This window comes from Cordyceps javanica, chromosome 7 (assembly GCF_051103115.1).
Source record: "Cordyceps javanica chromosome 7, complete sequence".
Lineage (NCBI taxonomy): Eukaryota > Fungi > Ascomycota > Sordariomycetes > Hypocreales > Cordycipitaceae > Cordyceps > Cordyceps javanica.
In genome coordinates, this window is record NC_139301.1 from 2,247,392 (window position 1) to 2,266,955 (window position 19,564).

General features: G+C 52.6%; 3 protein-coding genes across 3 annotated transcripts; 2 read left to right on the plus strand and 1 right to left on the minus strand.

The window, feature by feature from the left end:
• Positions 1-1,122: 1,122 nt before the first annotated feature.
• On the plus strand, positions 1,123-2,133 carry V2A60_010174 (uncharacterized protein; the record flags this gene model as incomplete). The annotated part of the gene is made up of 1 exon (XM_083261435.1): positions 1,123-2,133. The coding sequence occupies one exon, from the start codon at positions 1,123-1,125 to the stop codon at positions 2,131-2,133; it is 1,011 nt and encodes a 336-aa protein (XP_083117561.1).
• Positions 2,134-5,222: 3,089 nt separating this feature from the next.
• Positions 5,223-6,221, plus strand: V2A60_010175 (4'-phosphopantetheinyl transferase family protein; the record flags this gene model as incomplete). Its single annotated transcript, XM_083261436.1, has 2 exons — positions 5,223-5,303; positions 5,373-6,221. The coding sequence occupies 2 exons, from the start codon at positions 5,223-5,225 to the stop codon at positions 6,219-6,221; spliced, it is 930 nt and encodes a 309-aa protein (XP_083117562.1).
• A 219-nt stretch (positions 6,222-6,440) lies between these two features.
• Positions 6,441-7,411, minus strand: V2A60_010176 (Alpha/Beta hydrolase protein; the record flags this gene model as incomplete). The annotated part of the gene is made up of 4 exons (XM_083261437.1): positions 6,441-6,770; positions 6,826-6,973; positions 7,032-7,200; positions 7,294-7,411. 4 exons carry the CDS (start codon positions 7,409-7,411, stop codon positions 6,441-6,443), a joined length of 765 nt encoding a protein of 254 aa, XP_083117563.1.
• Positions 7,412-19,564: the final 12,153 nt, after the last annotated feature.

Consider the following 19,564-nt stretch of genomic DNA (forward strand, 5'->3'; position numbering starts at 1 on the left):
CATCAATACCTACATATAGACTAGAGAGCGACGTATTTGGAATGACATGGCGAACATGGGCACTCGAACTGTGAAGCATTCACTTTTGAATTATTAGCGCGCCTGCCGAGGGCTGTCCTTTGTAGGTGTGTTTTTTCTAAGCAGACGTTCTTTTCGTTGGAACAGAGCGTCTTACCATTGTGCATTTCTCGGAGACGTTGGACATGTAGCTTGCCTATGGAGCAGCGATGCCAGGCATTCGTATCCTCAAATGCTGCCAGATCTTGGAGGCGAGTCGAGCAAAACGCGGAGATGAATTGCTTCATCGCTTCAATTTGGTGCAGACTGTGATTTCGACCTGCGTCTGTCTCAGCTCCAACTGCCAGCTGTGGCGGGCTCCGTCATCAGTCCTTTAACAGTATAAGCAGTCGCAATTGAAGTATAATTGACGCAACTCAGGAATCGCACCAGATTTATAGCAATTCCATGAACAAACAAGTACGAAACCTGGACCTGCTGGTTACATGAGCGGTTTGCATGTTGCTTTATATACTTTGATCTCTCAGCTTTCGTCGACGCCATCGCTACTCTTCTGCGCAAAAAAATAAAGAAATGACAACAGGTCAAGGAGAAGATCGGTGGGCGAAAGTTGACGGGCGAAAGTTGACGGGCGAAAGTTGACGGACGACAGTTGACGGACGACAGTTGACGAGCAGACTCGACGGACGACAGTTGATGGACGACAGTTGACGAGCAGACTCGACGGATAGAACTTGACGAAGATTGGATCTGTTACAATAGCAGAAGATGACAAACGGTGTCACAATGGAGGCTCAACAAAGGCCCGACGCCACCAACACGCAAAGAAATAAATGGACAATGGTAGGATGAGGGGGATGTGGCGTTAGCAGTAGCAAGCACCCCCCCAGGTCCAGAAATTGACAGAAGCATGTGAGTATCAGTAGTAGCGCTCTTAGTGTTCCACTGCGGGCTTAGATTTATAAGCCCCGAGTCATTAACTTTATATGCACTATATAAGTCGGCGAGAATTCGAAAAGAATCACCAGCTTCTCTCTGTCAGACATTCACGAGAGAGGCATCACGTCCGAACCTTGGAGGACCGCCAACCACATCCCCAGCGTCATGTCTGAAATTGAATTGAAACATTGGCCAACTGCCGCTGCGAAGCAGCTGAACGATCTAATCGCTGCCAATGCACACAAAGAGCAATATGCATGCTTCGATATGGACGACACTAGCTGGCAATTCGATCTTGAATCGTGCCTCCTTCCATTCCTCGAGAATAAGGGTGTGCTGTCACGGGCAACGTTGGACCCGGCCCTACAACTTATACCCTTCAAGGACTCGGCAAGCGGGCAGGAAAGCTTGTACAGCTACAGCACCCGTCTATACCAGCTGGGTGACTCCGTTTATTACTCCTTTTCTACGCAGGTTTTCAGCCACATACCGCTTCGTCATTTGAAAATTTACGTGGATGAATTGGTGGCTTTGACGGAGCCTGTACCAACCAACTGTTACGAAGGGGACGACCTCGTACAGATTCAAATCCACCCACCAAAGATCTTTGCCGGCCAAGTTGAGCTTTATAACAAATTAATGGCCAACGGAATTGACGTCTACGTCATCACTGCGGCATCGGAAGAGATTGTCCGCATGGTTGCATCGGATCCCAAGTACGGCTACAACGTCAAGCCGGAGAATGTGATTGGCACCACGCTTCTCTTGAGAAACACCAAGTCTGGATCGATTCAAACGTCGCGCAAGCAAGTCGCAGATGGTATATACAGCGCCGAGGCAGTCAAAGATGACGGATCAGATCTGGTGATGACTCCATATCTGTGGGCTCCTGCGACATGGAAAATGGGCAAGTGGGCTGCTATCTTGTCGTATATCGACGAGTGGAAAAAGCCCATACTGGTTGCGGGTGACTCTCCCGAAAGCGACGCGCCGATGCTGCTGCATGGCGTAGATGCGGCTCGAGGGGGAATGCGCTTGTTGGTGGCACGAAATGACGAGACCTTGCGCAAGTTTTCGGCATTGAGAGAACAGGCAGAACGCAAGCAAAAAGAGGCCGAGCTACCTCCAACTGCTAACACTAACTGGACTGTCGTATACCCAAGAGATATATTATGACCAGAATCATTGGAAAGCTATAGAGTTGGTAGCTCTGCATGTACACTATACTTTTAGGACTGTAGAGCGCTTTGGCACTCTGATGACATGGCCGCAGAAAATCTACTTGGCATCATGGTGGTACTTTGCCCTACTAGGTGTAAAGACAGCATCAGCATTTCGGGTCGCATATGGTACAAGGGCCGGCGTATAGTACAGGGAGCGGGCAATCCGGAATCTATTTCAGCGTGGTCAGTACTAATAACACGCGTATCCAGATCCACCTCAAGAATTGATAATCTCGCCCTAGCTGTGTGTTGAACGATTCTCTCTTGCAAGCATACAGTACAATACTGGTGACTTATTAATCCCTGCTGACAAATGCGCACGATGCTAACTAAAAGGAGCTGACAATGACCATGATCTCGAAAGCGCGACGGCAACTTTTGATGCAACGGTGAAGTACGGATAGATGTTGCGGACCCGCGCATGGATCTCAAATCAATGAAAACTTCCAGATGATCGCCTGTAAACTAAGCCTGAAGAGGAAGCCAAGACACGATGAAGTAACCCCAGATAGGCAGCCAAGACGCAAGTCACCGCTAGCGCGCCGCTCTTGGGGCTGGCGGGTAACGAGCTCTTGATGCGCCCTTGATATTGGTAATCTCATGAGTGTTGTTCACAGTCGAGACGTCTGAGACTTTGGTCTTGGTGTCCGTTGATTACTCCGCGTAGGACGAGTCGACTACGTAGTCCGATTTCGTTGATACAAGTCAGGCAAAGATTACTCAATCGGCAAGAAAACTGTCCTACTGCTGTCCATCTAGCCATCCAATTGACGATTTTCCAAGTTTTCCGAAAGAACATGTCTCTCAAACTGACCTACAGAATGTCACCATGGTGTATAAATACTCGGCGACTCATCGAAGCGTAGCCGTATGCGACCATCGGCCGTTGTGCGCTTCAGATCTAATACCGTCGATTGTACTCGGAGATCATCCAGCCCATGGAAGCCACGCAGAGCTCAGATACACGAGCGTCCCAGGAGAATGAAATAGAACCTGCTGATTGAACAATTTCTGGAGCGCAACAAGGAAACTTCTGGACGTCAAGGATCTCCGACAACTACGGGCTCGAGGAGTGCAGTTGCGTGAGCAAAATTACCGATGGAATGAAAGAAGCTGGAGCAGGCGGTTCATAGTACACGGCCAATTCGAAGAGGCCCAGTGAGCGGCCTTTCAATGAGGTGTTGCACTAAAATCATGACGAGGATTGTAGTCAACCGACGATTTGCAAGTAGCGCAAGAGGGAATGGACCATGGCACACTTTCTTGCCGATTTTTTTGAGAAAGTAGGCCAGATAAGGGGAACGAGCCATGGCGCACCGGCATACGTCACTGGCATTATTTCTAGATTATTCATGACACCAGTCAGTCTCGTATACAAGCCATCAAGTTCTTGCCGCACGGCATAGCAGAATCATGTGGCAGGCTACAAGTCGGCCAGTTTCACCGCAAAAGCGATCCAGGACGGTACGTGATGATCACGGCCAGATAAGTGCATGCTAAAGGCTCAACTTACGTCGGCATAGGCCATGCCCTCAACGTCTCGTCAAGAGTGACTTTGAATGAAGTATCTCCGGACTTTCAAACGTCGCTTTGTGGCAGTGACAGTGGGAGATCCTGTCCCGGCTTTGCTGTTCTGGATCCCTTCGCCAGACGATTTCTCTTCCGATGCCGACCGCAATACTTGCGCCAAGCAGCACTCTTTCACGTCGCAAAGTATCTGGATGCGTACCTCGAACCGCACCAACTCAAGTCACTCGAGGAGTATTCTAGCCAGAGAGCTCCCGCGATGGATCCCTTCCGGGTCATGGGACGCCGAGCCCATTCTTCCACGCATTTCCTATATTTTCTCCACCAGCAATGACCATCTTCACGACCTCGCACGCGCTGAATCGGCCGTCTTCATGCTGGACAGACGTATCAGCGACGACACAATTTTGCAAACGGAGGGCCCAGATCGAACTCCATCTAGAGTACCTCCGCGCGTTGCGGATGAGCAATGACAACGAGGCCACTCGAGAGACGTGCCGCGTCGGCCGGGGCGCCGCCACACCAACCATTGACAGAATGATGGGCACCACACACGAACATTGGGCGTCTTTGAACGAATCCCAGAGGAGAACTCCCCAGAGGCCCTTTCCACAACAGCAAGAGGTATGGGAAAAGGTGGCGGCTCCTCATCGAGAGTCCCGGAAACCGAACGTTGTAATTGTGCTCTCCGAAACTGGTCAATATGGTGCAAGTCAAGGCCCGGTTCCCCATCCGTCTTACTCTTTTGTAAAAGCCATCGGGCCATTAAGGCGTTTGCGTTTTAATTACTGCGTTTTCGTTGTGGGTGTTGCAGCTGCAACTCGGAAACCAATACGCAATTTGAAGAGGGCGTGGCAACGCAGGCGTACGGGATCGATGCGACGCGCTTCGTCCTGGATAGCGTTGCCGAGTTGGCAGATGTTTTCTGTGAGGGTGGTGTTGTCACCCAAGATGACGCCGAGAGCCTGCTCGCCAAACTGAGAACTGGAGGTTGTTGAAGGGTAGTAGCATCTTTGACTTGATCCTCCAGATTGGTAATAAAAAATGTCCGAACAGCACAAGTTTTCCCCTCCGAGAAATAAAATCATGCAATTTCGCAAGTTATGCCCGTCTTACAGACAGCTAAAACTGCTCGTAGAATCACACCTCGTCCTATGTGAAGTGGGGTTGGGCCAACGAACCATCTACATTGGATAGAGCAGCCCCGCCTACATATTACAGATGACCTCGGACAGATCTCATCGTAAGCCCAATCTCACGTCTTCATCCTGTGCGGATTCATCTTGCTCTTTTCTTCTCCTGAATCCCGGACGACGACTCTCAGAAGTCTACCCATCTACAGCGCCCTACTACTCTCTAGCTTACCAGCCTTCCCTGCGCGGATACCGTTGTAGACCCTGCCAAGAAATATCGCGAGAGCCTCAAACCGTGCTGCCGTCAGACTCCCCCCCCCCCGCTACGCAGGGCAAGCGCAGTCTTTTCTACGGCCTCGGCGCCTCCAAAAATCAGACCAAAATGACTACGGTTATACAGTGGGTGCTCGACACGCGCAAGTTATGGCAGGACGCCTCCACGACCGCTGAATTGGAGCATGTGGTAAGCTGCTGCGCTCTTACTCCTACAAACCAATCCCCCCCAACGGTATACTGAGGCCCGCATCATCAGGCAGCGCGCGCCATGAATCTGCTACTCGACACTGAACGCGCCGCCGTTCTCCGCTACTACCACGTCCGCGACGCCAAGCTCGCGCTGGGCTCCGCGCTCCTCAAGCGCCTGGTGATTGCGCAACACGTCCCCGGCCTGTCCTGGGATGCCGCGACCGCGGTGCGCGACGCGCACACCAAGCCCGTCTTCTACCACCCGGCGGGCTCGCCGCAGCAGCAGCAGCAGCCGGTCCTCTTCAACGTCTCGCACCAGGCGGGGCTGGTGGTGGTGCTGGCGGCGCGCGGCGCGCCCGAGGGCACGCAGCTCGGCGTCGACGTCGTGTGCCCCGGCGAGCGCCGCGCGCGCGACCTCGAGACCATCCGCGCGGACGGCTGGGCCAGGTACGTCGACATGCACGACTCGGTGCTCTCGCCCGTGGAGGCGCGGCGCCTGCGGGACCTGCACGACCAAGGGGCGGCGGCGGCGGCGGAGGAGGACGACGACGACGTCGTCGCGGACCGCAAGCTCGGCTACTTTTACGCACTGTGGTGTCTGCGCGAGGCCTACGTCAAGATGACCGGCGAGGCTCTGCTGGCGAGCTGGCTGGGCGACCTGGAGATGCGGGGCTTCGCGCCGCCCGGTCAGGCATCCGAGGACGGCGGCGAGCTGCAGGTGTTCTTCGGCCCGGCTGGCGGGACGCGCGTGACGGGTGTTGATCTCCGGATCGAGTGGTTCCTGGGAAAGCAATACATGATCTCGACGGCGATCCGCAATCCGGATCCGGGTGCGCCTCTGCAGCTCGGCAGCTTCCAGCTGCTGAAACTTGACACGGTTCTGAGGCAGGCGGAGGAGCTCAAAGCTACAAGGTAGACCATGCGCGGGCAAAGAGATGGTGAAAAGGGATATACAGAGTACATAGGCAATTATACGCACTCCAATGGAAGAATACGGACGTTTGAGCCCTTTGCGAATAGATGTGCGTTACTTTTGACAATACTCTATTTTCGACTTTGGGCTTCTCCATAGGGTTCTCTCACGGTGCATTGGTACTAGTCGTTTATTCAAGTACTCCTGCCACTGTGGAACCGTCTACAGGTGCTTGCCAAAGAATTCTAGCAACGTCTTGTAGCCACGCTCGTACTCGGCCTTGACCCGGTCATCACTTAGATTGGAACGAGCAGCCATCCAGCCGTGGATCTGGTCGGCAAAGGTCTCGACGTGCTTGGGGACGGTGAGGGCATCCTCAAACTTCTTGACGTCTTCCGCGGGTTCGTCGCCCGACGCGAGCAGGATGAAGGGGACCTTGATACCAGGAGCGTCGGCGGCATCGACCATGGCGGGATGCGCCGATGCAGCAGCGGCAAACGGGTTAGAGGACTCCTTGGCTGCCAGCGCAACAGCCTTGCCGCCCCAGCAAAACTATGCCACCGAATCAGCAATTCGTTTCAGTCTTGTCACAACCGTGCATACTTACGCCGAGGACGCCAGTGGTGGTGACGGAAGGGCTTTGGGTCTTGATAGCCTGGACGTAGCCAGGGAGCGCAGTCGAGGCGCTGGTGGGAGGGTTCTTGTCGAAGAAGGCACCGAGATCCTTCTGCTTCTGCTCCGTGTCGGGAGGGTACCTGTTCCGGTTAGCTATACGGTGCGTTGGGTCTCAAACAAAAGGTGCACATCTCATACCACTCGATGGGGCAGGGCTCTCCCTTGAAGAAGTCGGGAATGTAGACCTTGTACTTTTGCTCGCCGCTGTAGCCGAGAATATCAGCGCCCTGGAGAGTCTGCTCAAAGTAGCCAAAGATGTCGTAGATGATGACGATGGCCTTGGTGGCGTCGGCGGGACCAGTGACATCTTTTTTTTTTCAGCCCCGTTAGTGGTGCCATCATGTCAAGAGGCGGGTTCCTTGGGTCGAGATGAGGGACGCTGTGGTTGGAATTTACATACAAGTCTTGTAGCCGCCCACCTCCTCGTACTTGCCCTTGGCCTGGTAACCCTTTGACACGATCGGGGGCAGGTTGCAGCAGGCCGCGGAGTGGCCGGATGTGGCTGGCATGGCAGACATGATGTTGGATATTGAGTAGCTGCTTTGTGCTCGTCTGCAGTCAATTGAGTCAGCCGACGATTTTGAGATGCAGCGGGTGTGGTCAAGTCTTCAGTTGTTGTCGGCGCAGTGAGGGGTAAGAGGCCAGCGGGCCGAGGGAGTGCCATACCGAAACAATGTACAACAAGAATTCCTGTAATATTCGAGATGAAGAATTAGACTCTCAAGAGGTGGCTGGAGACAATGGGCTTGAGAAGAGAAAAAGGTCGCAACAGTCTATGATGTTGATCGTCGGAGCTATGGTGGGGTGCTGAGGGGTTACCAAGGTGGCGGGGCCTCGGGAGGCCGGCTAGATGATGTCACCAGATTGGTTCCGATGGCAGCAACTTCAATCCTTGCATAGCCTGCCAAGTCAATGAAGCATAGAAATTGTGTATTCTCTTCCTTGAGAGATTCGGCATCGGTTCTCATAGTCCGGAACTCGGGAGCCAAGCTTCTTCTCACCAACAAGAGTGCCGGGGGTTCATGCAAGCCACATGGACTGCTTGCATAGCTATAGATATATAGAAGTACTCTCTTATTGTTATCCGATCTTCCCTGGGCTTTGTGGGGGTCAACTCAGCAGTCATGCAGTGTCCCCCTCCAAGATGTCCGGAGCCTAAAGTACTGACTTGCGTACCCATCGTGAGCGACGTTTCTCTTGTATGCGCGTATGACATGGCTCATCAGAAAATGCTCCAGCTTCAACGGCCTATGCATCCATGTTGCAAGAAAACTTAGTGGGTATCCAGCTCATGATTCATTTTGGGCTGTTTCGGTACAATATATGGTCATGCTGTGTTCCCTGATTATCATCACACGGTCCTGAATACACATCACCTCGACGACGCTTCGGCGTTCCACATAACTCATAGGTTAAATTATCATGTATCATTTGTCTTTATCCTGTTCACTCAAGCATTTGCGATGGGCTGATCTTCTTTTCTGACATCTCAAGTTCATTGGGCCACCTTTGTCGTTCAAGATGCCACCGCGGGCCACTGAGAACAACCCACTGAGTCGTGGCTGTATTTACTTGATGAAAGCACAAGGAACCCGGGCTGAAAAGATTACTTTTTTCTAGTTGGACTTCATTTTACTTCCGAATGATAAGTGGTTTCCCATTTCTGTGAATAAGTGAAGCATGACCACCTTGTTACACGTTTGCGCCCCACGCAAAATTCCGCGAATGGCCTGGTAACAGCCAATTTTCACGATTTTTAATCCTACACTCTCTTTTGATGCAGACCTTTTTCTGTGCCATCATCATTATTCTTGGTCAGGGGAAGCTGTGGGTATTTTGCTGATGAAAAGCATCGGATGATACAGTCGTCCCCGCTGAGGACGACGTTGGAGAGGGCTCAGTTGGGCTCGCCGGTAGAGTAACTCAAAACAATATGGTGTGTATGAAACATATAAATAGTTCTAAGGGCTTCACGGCCGCAGGATAGAAAGTATGTCCCTTTGCGCCAGCGCTGCATCAGTTCGCCGCAGTCTGCGGTGATACTTGATACCGCCAGAAAGATTGGATATCCCCTAGTGACTATCCAAATGATGTTCAGGGCCGGAATTGGCCGGACTGCAACATATACGTAGACTTCGTACATACCTTTCATGGAGATGTTCCCGTCGACACGAACATCGTTCTGCCCAAATCACTTTCCCGCGGATGATTCAAGACGCGAAAAGTCTGGACAAGCTAACACATAGGCACGGCGCGGCCTTTTCCCCCTAGTTCAGAAAGCTTTCATATCATAGTAAAGTATCAAAGGTGGCATCAGTTGAACAGGGCATATTAGCTCGACGGCTTCTGTTTGACAGCGTCGGAACCAACAGGACTAGTGTACATGTCACGAATATGTGTCGGTAAAAACATCATCATCAAACATTTTTCCAAACGATCGAAGTCGTCACGACAGACACGTGTGGCAGGATGAGCCTAGAGTACCAAAATAACTTCACAGGTTGGGCATTGGTGCTGCGATCATGGTTGGGCCGCAGCCTACAGACAAAGAGCCAAGTATAAACCATTGGTAATGGGCCAGTGTGCTGCACGGCTGCTACCGCGCCTCCATGAGGAGACGAAGCAGGGATAGTGTGCAGCAAGGATGTCTGACCTACCACTTGCCGATCGTAGGTGAGAGGCCAATGTCCAATCTTGGCTCATGACTGTGAAGCCTTGTTTGACTGTGAGACTTCGCTCGGACTGTAGCGCCTCGCTTGGCCTGTAACGCCTCGATTGAACTGCAAGGGCAACAACAAGAGCAGAGAAAAGTCCATTCGTGTAGCTACTGATCAAATGATCAGATGCATGTGGCAAAAAAAAAAGTCAGAAGGGAAAAAGACCCCCACAAAGGCCGAGCTAAAGATGCAAGGTCGAAAGTCAACAGCGAGAGAGTCACACAATTTACAGTTACGAGAATGCCATGGGGAAAATGCCATTTCAGCTGGCATGGTACACTGAACTGCTTCCACGTTTCCCTGTTTCCCATCTGCTCGGGGCCCGCTAAGCCGAACTGGTCCGTGAGAGAGCGGAATGGCCTACTGGGTAGCTACTCCGTAACTCGCCAGGAACTTTAGCGCCACGATGTTAAGGTTAAGAAAGCACACGCCCCCCAAAGTGGCCAGGGCAACTGGGGCCAGTGGCTACCGTACGTACAGTACGGGTACTGGGTCGGGAATTGGGTAAAGAGGGGGTGGTATCATTGAGCACCACATCACAACAGTAATAAGAATGAATGGCTCCCCGAGCGGGTGGAGTGACGTCGTGGGGAGATTGGTTTAGGTGTAATTAACATGGGGGTTGAACGGAGCGGTAGGATGGGGGGCGCGTACGGAGACCATGAAAGAGTAGAAATGCAGCATGTTAATACAATCGCGCCCTTGCAGGTGCGGACCGGCAAGAAATGGCGAGACATGGCAATATAGGCAAGGAGAAGCTGCGTGCCGGGGAGAGTCTGAAAGCCTTTGGTAAGATGAGGGAGGGGAGTGTGGGCTGGATAGGTGAGGCTTGCCAAGTAGCAGGCGGCAGCTATGACAAGATGGCGATGGTATTTTGCTTCAGGCTTCCTTCCTTCCTTCCTCCTCTCGGTGTACTTGCCTGTTTCAACTTCAGGAAAGAAGCACACTGACGGGTACGCCGAGCCAAGAGAGGTTTGGCGGCAGCGGGTTGGCGCTGGGGGGGGGTTGAAAGAAGCCTGTCTGCCCATCACTGACCGTCTTCAAAGTGGAGAGAGGTCGCCGGCGGGGGAAGGGAACAGATGAAGAGGCGCACAGATTTGCTTGAGAAGCTAGCTAGCCTTGCCTTGTCGTTGTGTGGTTACATGGTGTGGGAGTGACATTCTAGGAAATGGACCCTGCAGAGTATCAAAAACATGGACCTACTTAGTACTTTGCAGGACATGCAGCCGCTACTTATGCGGATTTTCCTAGCAGCATAAGCCTCACCTGTCGTTGTTTCATCTGCCGTGTATCAAAAGGAGGGGGACTGGCTTTCTACTGATACGCGCTGATGGGTTGCCCACCCGCGGCAAGGCTGATATACCCGCCAGGCGATCAAGAAGCAAGTTGCATACGTAAGTAGCTTGTTGGTGTGGTGTGATGACGACTTTGCAGAGTTCACCAAACGTCCGGAACCCCGGAGACGCGGCGGCGCAGTGCGTGCGTCGCGGCCCGGACGAGTCGCGCGCTCGCCAGTCAACGTTTCATCACACCTCTCTGCGCTCTTGCGAGGCGATCCAGCCCCCCCAAGTAGACAAATGCCGAAGAAGCAGGTGCGAACCTTGGGAAGAAGAGAAGAGCCCGAGCAAGACAAGTCTTCCACGCCTCAGCGACAACGCCGGCAGAAAGGATGTCTTGCCGTTCCGCATGGCGCTAAATCCCGGGCACACACCATACCCATGCCGAGCTGTGTGGCGGCTTCATTAGGCAAACTCGGCCGTCTTTGCGCAACAACACATACATGGATGGCCTCAGTTCATGTGTGGTCTTGGCTCACGCCGCTGGGTGCGGTGCCGAGACCTTTCTTTTTTCAGCATGAGGCTGGGCTTCCATCTACCTTGGATTCACCGGCCAAATTGATCATGTGCCATCGACATGCTGTGGGCGTGGGTAGAGATGGAACGCCCACTTTCTGCTCGCTTTGATTAATATGGAGTTTGTGTGCGGAGGATGGCCCGCTGACCAGATCATGGCCCTAACTCTCTGTTTTATTGTGCTTATCAGTATCTATATTATTTCTTTATTTATTTTATTTTTTCATTTCTTATAGTCCCAAGGAAAGCTCCGGGGGCCGAAACCTCTCGGATATATTCCAGATCAAGCCTCAATCTGCCGTTGTTGTCATCAAAATGAGGCCCTGTCCGAGACGTTGTCAGAACCCAGAAACCCACCAGCCTGCAATCCTGAGCCTACCTGGTCGTGCCGCTCACAGCTCTGGCTATTTGCGTAGTGCTGTATAGCCAAGAATGACAGTCATCCTTCACATCACGCCTCCCTTGTAGATTGACATCACAGCGCGCGTCAAGCTTCGCAGTTCCCTGATGAGGGAAATCTTTAGCTTTTGCGTGAGGAAACAGCTCAGTCGTCCTGCGGCGCAACGCAAGGGCTCCAATCATCCCAAATCCATCCATGCAGGCAACGAGCTTCTCTGGTCAAGCCCCTCCCCGAAGACCCTTGTCCATCCACACACCCAATCCACTATGCCTAGCCCATGTATATGCGCATGTGCGTATCCGTACTCCGTACATGCTCCGTAAATGTCCTTCGCCCTATATTAGTGGCCAGGATAGCGACAGCTAAGATACTAGGATTTTACGTTCTGATGACTGCTCTAACAGCAAAGGTCGGTTGCGGCACGCTCAGCCGGCAGGTCTCACACTATTTCCTGCGTTAGTCAGGAGGGTACATTATTTTTGAGGAGAAAATAAAACCAAGTATATTGATTGGTAATTCGTATCTGACGGGGCAGCCCATTTCACTTGTGGCTTGCTACTTGGACCTGGCCGGTGGAAGAGTTCCGTGGACAAGTCAAGAGCACAAGTTGAAAAAACGTATTGATTTCCTGCATCTTGCCCCCAAACCATGGTGGCAAGACAAGTCTGCACAATTCGCGACTTTTCTCTGGTTTTCCATGACCCTAAATCCCGGGCAATTCCCCAAAGAAGTGTATCCGTGCCCGCCTCCCTGCTGTCGAGGTGCCGACGACGCCCATCCATGCGTGCATCGGCGACAACCCTGCCCGACTATTGTGCGCATCTCGATACGCAGAAGCCATCACGGTGGGGGGTGCAACCTGGGCGTTTCCGATGCCCCCGCTTGCCTGCATTGCCAACAGCAAATGTTTAAAGCCTTTGGATATGTCGCACCACTAGCAACGACAGAGTTGGGGGTCCAAATGTGTCGTGGGCCCGGCCAGAATGGATTGAGGGTTTTCCAATGGTACGATAGCCCCAGACTTTCTGGGTCGCTTGACTTTTCCCTGTCCCAACAATCATCGTCGGAGCGCACTAATGAGACCGCACCGCTGTCGGTGCTCGACATCATGGTTGCTACTCAGTACAGGGGTTGTCTCAGGTGGCACATTCCCGCGCCATCACCAGTGTGTGGCCGGTCGAGTCGATGACAAAGGCAGGGCCACCAATGGCTCCAAGGTCGGCTTGCTGGTTTGTCATGGACGTGTATGCTTGGCCAATTGTCCATCTCAGGCTTGGTGGTGGTTGTATCTTGCGTCCGTCTCCGCTCGTTCGGTCTTGTCATCATAGGGTATTGGCTAGTGGCTCGGCCTGATAAAACGTGAAGTGTAGGGCTTTATACACCGTAAAGGCGCCCTACGGCCATTCCTGACTCTGCGCCTTGCATGACAGCGCCGGCGCTCGTCAATTTTCGAGGATGGCTTGCTGATCGTCCTCATGGGTGCCTCCAAGTGGTCGCCAGCGACGGCGGACTCGGCGCAAACGTTTTGTGTCAAAGGGAGTGAAATGCGCGATACTGCGCTGCTAATGATATTGGTTGCTTTCGGTCCATTCGCATTCGAACGGTTCCCTGTCCCGTGCATGGACAGGCAAGCCAGCCGCTCCTCACGGGGCTCTGAGATGGCGGCAGCTTATTTTATTTTTGGCGAAGACGCTCATGCTACTCGCAAGGCGTTCCGCAATAACCGCAGCAGCGGCCTGGTATAACCCAAACTTCCTTTCCGGCCAAGGCGCAGGTCGGGCACCTGGTACCTGGAATCTGTAGCACATGAAAAGGGACCAGTCAGTCACAAGCATCCAGGGCTGGCGCATGGTGGCGCATACAGCATATGCGGACCACACGACTTAGCAATTACTCACCTTTGGTCCAAGAGATAGCATACCATCTATCTCAATCGATTCCGGCGTCCCGATTGTATCCTGCGGCGTACTCTCCTCTTCCCAACAAGGGCAAGGCAGGGCCCTGGCAAGGCGGCGGGGTGGAACCATAGTGTAGGTGATGTCAGGGACGGGATGGGTTTCCTTGAGAACAGCGAGAAAGATTGGGACAGCAACTGTCAATGAGGAAAAGATGAGTGAATCTCAGCAGAAGATATAGCTAGCCAGCAAGAATTTAGGAGATCCAGAACAGTTAAATGTAGGATGTTGATGTGAGTTGCCAATGACTTAGCTGGTGGCTCTCAAATCCTAAGGGAGTGGGGGCCGATGCCATTTATGGTTTTGCGAATTGCGACTAAAAGCAAAAAAAAAATAAAAAGACACAAAAAAAAAAAAAGAGGTAACGAGCCAGCCGGCTCAGGGTTGGCACACGGCCTTTGGGGTCATTAAGCGCGGTGGAACCCAGACTCCTGGGACAAGCCATGACGGGAATGGGTGACCCAAGACTTGGGGATTGAGTGGACTGGCCATGGTATCTGACGATCGGGAGCCAGGCGGGCGGGCGGCCGAGGTCTCGGACGGTTCTGTGAGCGGAGCCGTGTGTCTGGAGCAGACGTGTCATCTCACCTGTGAGACGCTGCCGAGCCACTGGCTAGTACTGCCTACTGAGTGTACGAAGCAGATAAGAAGAGAGAAAAGACAGCAGTCGAGTGGCGGTTGTCGGGAGCTGAGGCCATACAGGATGTTGCACTACGGTGAGGTTATGTCTCGTATCTTGAGATGTGTGTTTCTCGATCGGTTGTGCATCCTGGTGTCACGTATACCCAGAGAGCTGGGAGCGGTCGTGGTTGCGAGCCCGGGATCGAGTATCAGTAGCAAACCACGTATAGGCCTGTGCGGCATGGCGCTGCATGTCACGCAGATCGTTGTACATATTATCATGAAGAAGACGTCCAACTTGGAACCTGGTGCTACAGTATGGCCGCACATACACACTATTGGCAGTCGCGAGCATAACTTGGACCCCCTTGGCTGCAGTCGGGTAACAGCATATCGAGAACAAGAATTGCTCAAGTAGAAGAGGAAGGAGGAAACGGGCAGCGATGCGGCCGGGACAAGGGGGGTGTGGCGTGAAGCGAGGGTAACCAACCCGGTGATTGTAGGTTTACTATTCATCCAACACGCCACGGATCCCTCATGCTGCCTCTATCCGTCGAGACGAGGCGGGCCTGTTCGGGGGTGTATTGAAGCTGAGTGTTGAACAAGGAGCAGCAAAAAAGGAAATCCTTTTAATTGGAGCGAGGACACAACCAAGACTGAGGGAGAGAAAAGAAAATGGACAAGACGACCAGGGGAATACGCCAGCAAGTGGATAACACGACCCAAGTGGCAGGGAAGAGCACTTCTCCAGCTGCAAGCCGCAAAGCCTCAAAAGCCACCGGAGGAGAGAAGCAACCACATGCTCCATATTAGCTCTTCTCTTGCAGCAAGGCCAGCCAGATTACTGGTTTACCGGGATATTGGCAGGCAGCACTAAGGCTAACTAGCTCGGAGTTCACCCCCCCCCCCCCTCCCCTTCCTTGGTCCAGTGTAAATGCGGAAACAAGCACGGCGAGTAGAGGAAACGAAAAAGCCCCAATGCGAGACATGAGGAACAATGAGATGAGAAAATAGTGGCGGTAAAAAAAATAACACTAAACTAGGAAATGCAGGATGATGTGAATCAAATGTGCAAGTGGCCCAGCTGAGGTTTACTGAGCGGTATCGAAATGTGATCTTGACTGGCTCACAAAACGGAAGAGTAAAGTACGATACTTATTGCCTGGTGACGCAAATGACAAATTGCAACGTCTCGTCAGTCATACATGGTAGTCGCAGCGAGGCGATGGGGCGATTGTTAAGGGTGGCTTCCATTGCGCCGATCTCTGTCTGGCACTTTTTTTATTACCGTCTCATACGGACTAGCTCCAGTCAACAAGAGAAAAGTAGAGAGATAATAATCTGCTGCGAGACTGGTGTTCCCCCTTGTTCCCGGCAACTCTTGTCTCGCAAGAATGCAAATCCTTCATTTGGCATCATCCTTGTGGCTTGCGCGGTGCGAGCACCCATTGCGACACGGTTGACAGACTCGCTGTCCCATACGCGCGAAGACGCGCCAACAGTAGCAATGGGTGGCCGAATAATGACGGAGGGGTGACAAGGGGTGAGGGGAGGAGGGTGACGACGGTTGCCAACCAGCGGCAACGTACACACACCTGCCCAGCCCGCCACAACGGAGCTGATCGTATCGCTTTTCTGCTACCCGATAACTAACAATCGTCAAGCCAGGGAGCGCTCCGTCCAGTTGCTCTCTCATTCTGTTGACCCAATCCACTGTAGACACCCGCATGGGGGCCTTCCAGGGGCCATGAAGTTGTTGTCGTAGCATGAGAAGAATCCATAGGTTGCTGCCAATGCTGCTTCAACCATGTGTGCCTAGCATGTAACGTGCTGGTGCGCATATCACAAACCCGGGCACGCTCTATCGATCGCCAGTGTTGTACGGCTGCAGTTTCTGGTTGCAGAGCAACGACGCGATCAGTCCGAGAGCGCAATAGTATTTTTCTCGCTAGCATGTTACGCCACAAATCAAGCCTCTTGTGCAACTTCATACAACCAATAACTCGCATCAATCGCAGCGTCGCATCGCGGGGCGACTTGCCGAAGCTGCGAGCGAGGAAGGCCGAGTTTATTATGCACGTACCACTTTCCCACCACCGTGGTACTGGGTGCTCTGCCCTACCTAGTTAGCTCCCTCCACCGGCCAGGAGAAGACGTCTGTCTGTACAGGTGTCAGATCCCGCCAGCGGGGCGCCTTGGAGCATCGATTGGGTATCAGAGCTCCAACCGAATGCTCGGGATAGCAACTGCAACGGAGGGAGCGGTAGGGGAGGAGAAGATGGGGAGGGGGGGGGGGACCTCTGCACTCTTTCTGCTGGGTTTTAGCGTCCTTTTTCTGCACGGGGCCGCCGATACGCATTTCAATATCCGCCCTGACCAGGATCAGGATGAGTGATGCGGCCACCGTTGCAGTTTATTATGAAGCAAGCTATACATGGTTAGCTGATGATGATGACCATTGGCAGAGAATCGCAAACTGCGCCCCCTCTAGGCTGCGGATCGAGCGACAACACCAACACATTCTTGAGTGATTCCAACGGCTGATGATGGGATTGAGCTACAGGGTTAGAGTCAGTGAAGATCAAGCATGCTAGTAACATTGCTCACCTTCTAGGCATAATTACCAGCCACAGCTTCAGTGACATTGAGTTCTCCTCGAGTATAGCAGAACCGATTTCTCGGTCGATTCATTATGGACGAATCTGCATAGTCGTTGCTCACTAGCCACTGATGGCTGTGCAGCCACACAGAAACGCTGCTTACTGCTAGCGTGCAGTGGCTGAGGCGGGCACTTTCCTCAGTATCAGCGGTTGCCTTTCACCCTCGTCTTGTATTATTCGCATCTCTTGCGATATATCTAGCCATCCCAGCATACCGCCCGCGTGCTAGGGTACCCATTTCACCGCTACAAAATCTACCGGATTGATGATTCCGGCGGCCCGTGGCCGGGCTAGCAAGGGCGTATACTCAGAACCCTCGTCACGACGCTGGCATGCAAACGCCGCCACTTGAAGAAGGAGTTGCTCAATTCCAATATTGCTCCAAAGCCGCATGGTTTCATCCGGTTAACCGCATAGCCGGGACGACGTGCGACTAGCTGCTGGAATGTGGCCGACATCCCGCTCCAAACCAACACTATCGACTCAGACACGGAGGCTAAACCGGGCCCTCGCGACCAAGCTGCTGCGCCGGCATGACAGGCTTGCGGAACCCACACGCCGGCTCTCGTGAATGTCTCAGCAGAACCCTCTCGTTTCGCCTGATGTGCGCACATGCCCGATCAACGACCGATCACCGCCAGATCCGTGCGACACAGGACGTCGCACAAGATGATGATGCACCGAGTTATCGGTGAGGAATTGTATTCTTGCTCGACATCGATTCTGCATCTTGTTCTGCCTAAAGAAGAAACTTGGCCTTGAACATACCGTGGCAAAATACGAGGTGCGGAGATGAATTGGCCGCAGAACTTCGGATGCAGGCACTGTCTTTGGCCTATTGTGTTGCGTGCTACATCGATTGGCCAAACACAAAGCAATACGGTCTCGCTTTCAAGCGACGTCCAATGCTCACGGGTTGCTTCTTGTCCTAGCAACAGGCCACCCTCTTTTTCCACGCCCGGACAAAAATACAGGAATGCGGCAACAATTGGTCGTCCTTGAGCGAAATGTCTTGCCATTGAACAAGGTCCAGTGCCCGGAAGCTCCAGCCACCCACCCAAACCTAACTACCGCCCTGGGCTGTCAAAAATTCGTGGTCGGTACTTACTTTTTTAGCGGCGCTGGATTGTTGGCTACCAGTAGAAAAGCAGGGGTCTTCTGACCTGTCCAATAACCGTTGCAGCACCACATAAATGCGCCACTTGGACTCAAACACAACAGTGTTAAGCTGGCATTGATTACTGATACCCACGCCGCTGCGATTGTTCTGTTTCTCAGCCTCTGAGCATCCACAAATGTGTGCAATCGCGTCTTTGCATGCGCACCGAGGTACTAACAAACCAGCGATTCCGTGCTACTAGTGAGAAGCTAGTTATTGGTTTCTCTTTGGCTAGCAGTACTAGCCGGATTTCACCACCGCCGCTAATGATGTACGTTCGCCAGTGGACAGTCGCCCCCACGCGCCGAATAGCACACACGTTACTTTCCAAACTTGGCTCCTGCGAAGGAAACAATATGCCTGGCAAAGACCGCCCCGGGTGAGCCGTGGCTCATGCTGTGCTTGCAAGACGAATAAGGAGATCCTCAACGCCCTTAACCTACCATCCGGGCGCGAAGAACAATATCGTCAATCTTGATCTAACTTGGTCCACGATCATCGAAGGCATGTACTAAGCAAGCGATACCAAACATCATCTGAAGCATGCCTGTTTGCGAATCACTGCCTGTTTCATCTGGAGAATTGCGCAATTGCCCCATTGGATTTTGTTTTGTAATCACTCAAGCAAGCCATGCTGAGAAGATCTCAGTGTCATTAGTGACTACGAGCCGACTTCAGACGTTGGACGTTGGCCATGTTTGTTTCATCCGAATACAAACCTCACCCCTGCTCACTGCCACCGAAACTATTCGGCTCAGTCTGTCAAGCGCAGTGGAGAGAAAGCTCCGAATACAGCCTTTTGCCCTGAGTTACTGACTCACCATTCGAGCTGCGATATCTTCACATACATCAGCCCCCCTCCGTGGCGGCTTGGTTCAATGATACACCTGTGCACGATGTTTCGGTATTACTCATCGCAACACTGTAAGAGTTCAGTCACAGCGAGATCTCGGCTGCAGGCTGCATGTTTCTGCTTTTCAGGTTTTGAGGTGTATAGTACAACAGTACAGGTATCGGTGACACGTTTGAACATTTAGAAATATGCCTCGCGATCCGAGGAGTAACCAAACAGGTCTGTTTAGGCTAAAACGCGAGTATTCTCCACCAGTCGTTTTGCTCGCGAGAGCATCTCTGCTCAGCAAGAGCCACATTGAATGCGAACTGGCATTGCTAGCTAACTGTTAGCTAGCGTCTGTTCTTTGCCTAGCGTTGGCCCAGCTCGTCGGTTCTTGTCAGATCGGCGAGCGAGCCCAGGAGCAACTCCACTTCACCTGGTGGTCTTGGTGGAACTCAGTTGACCACTCTC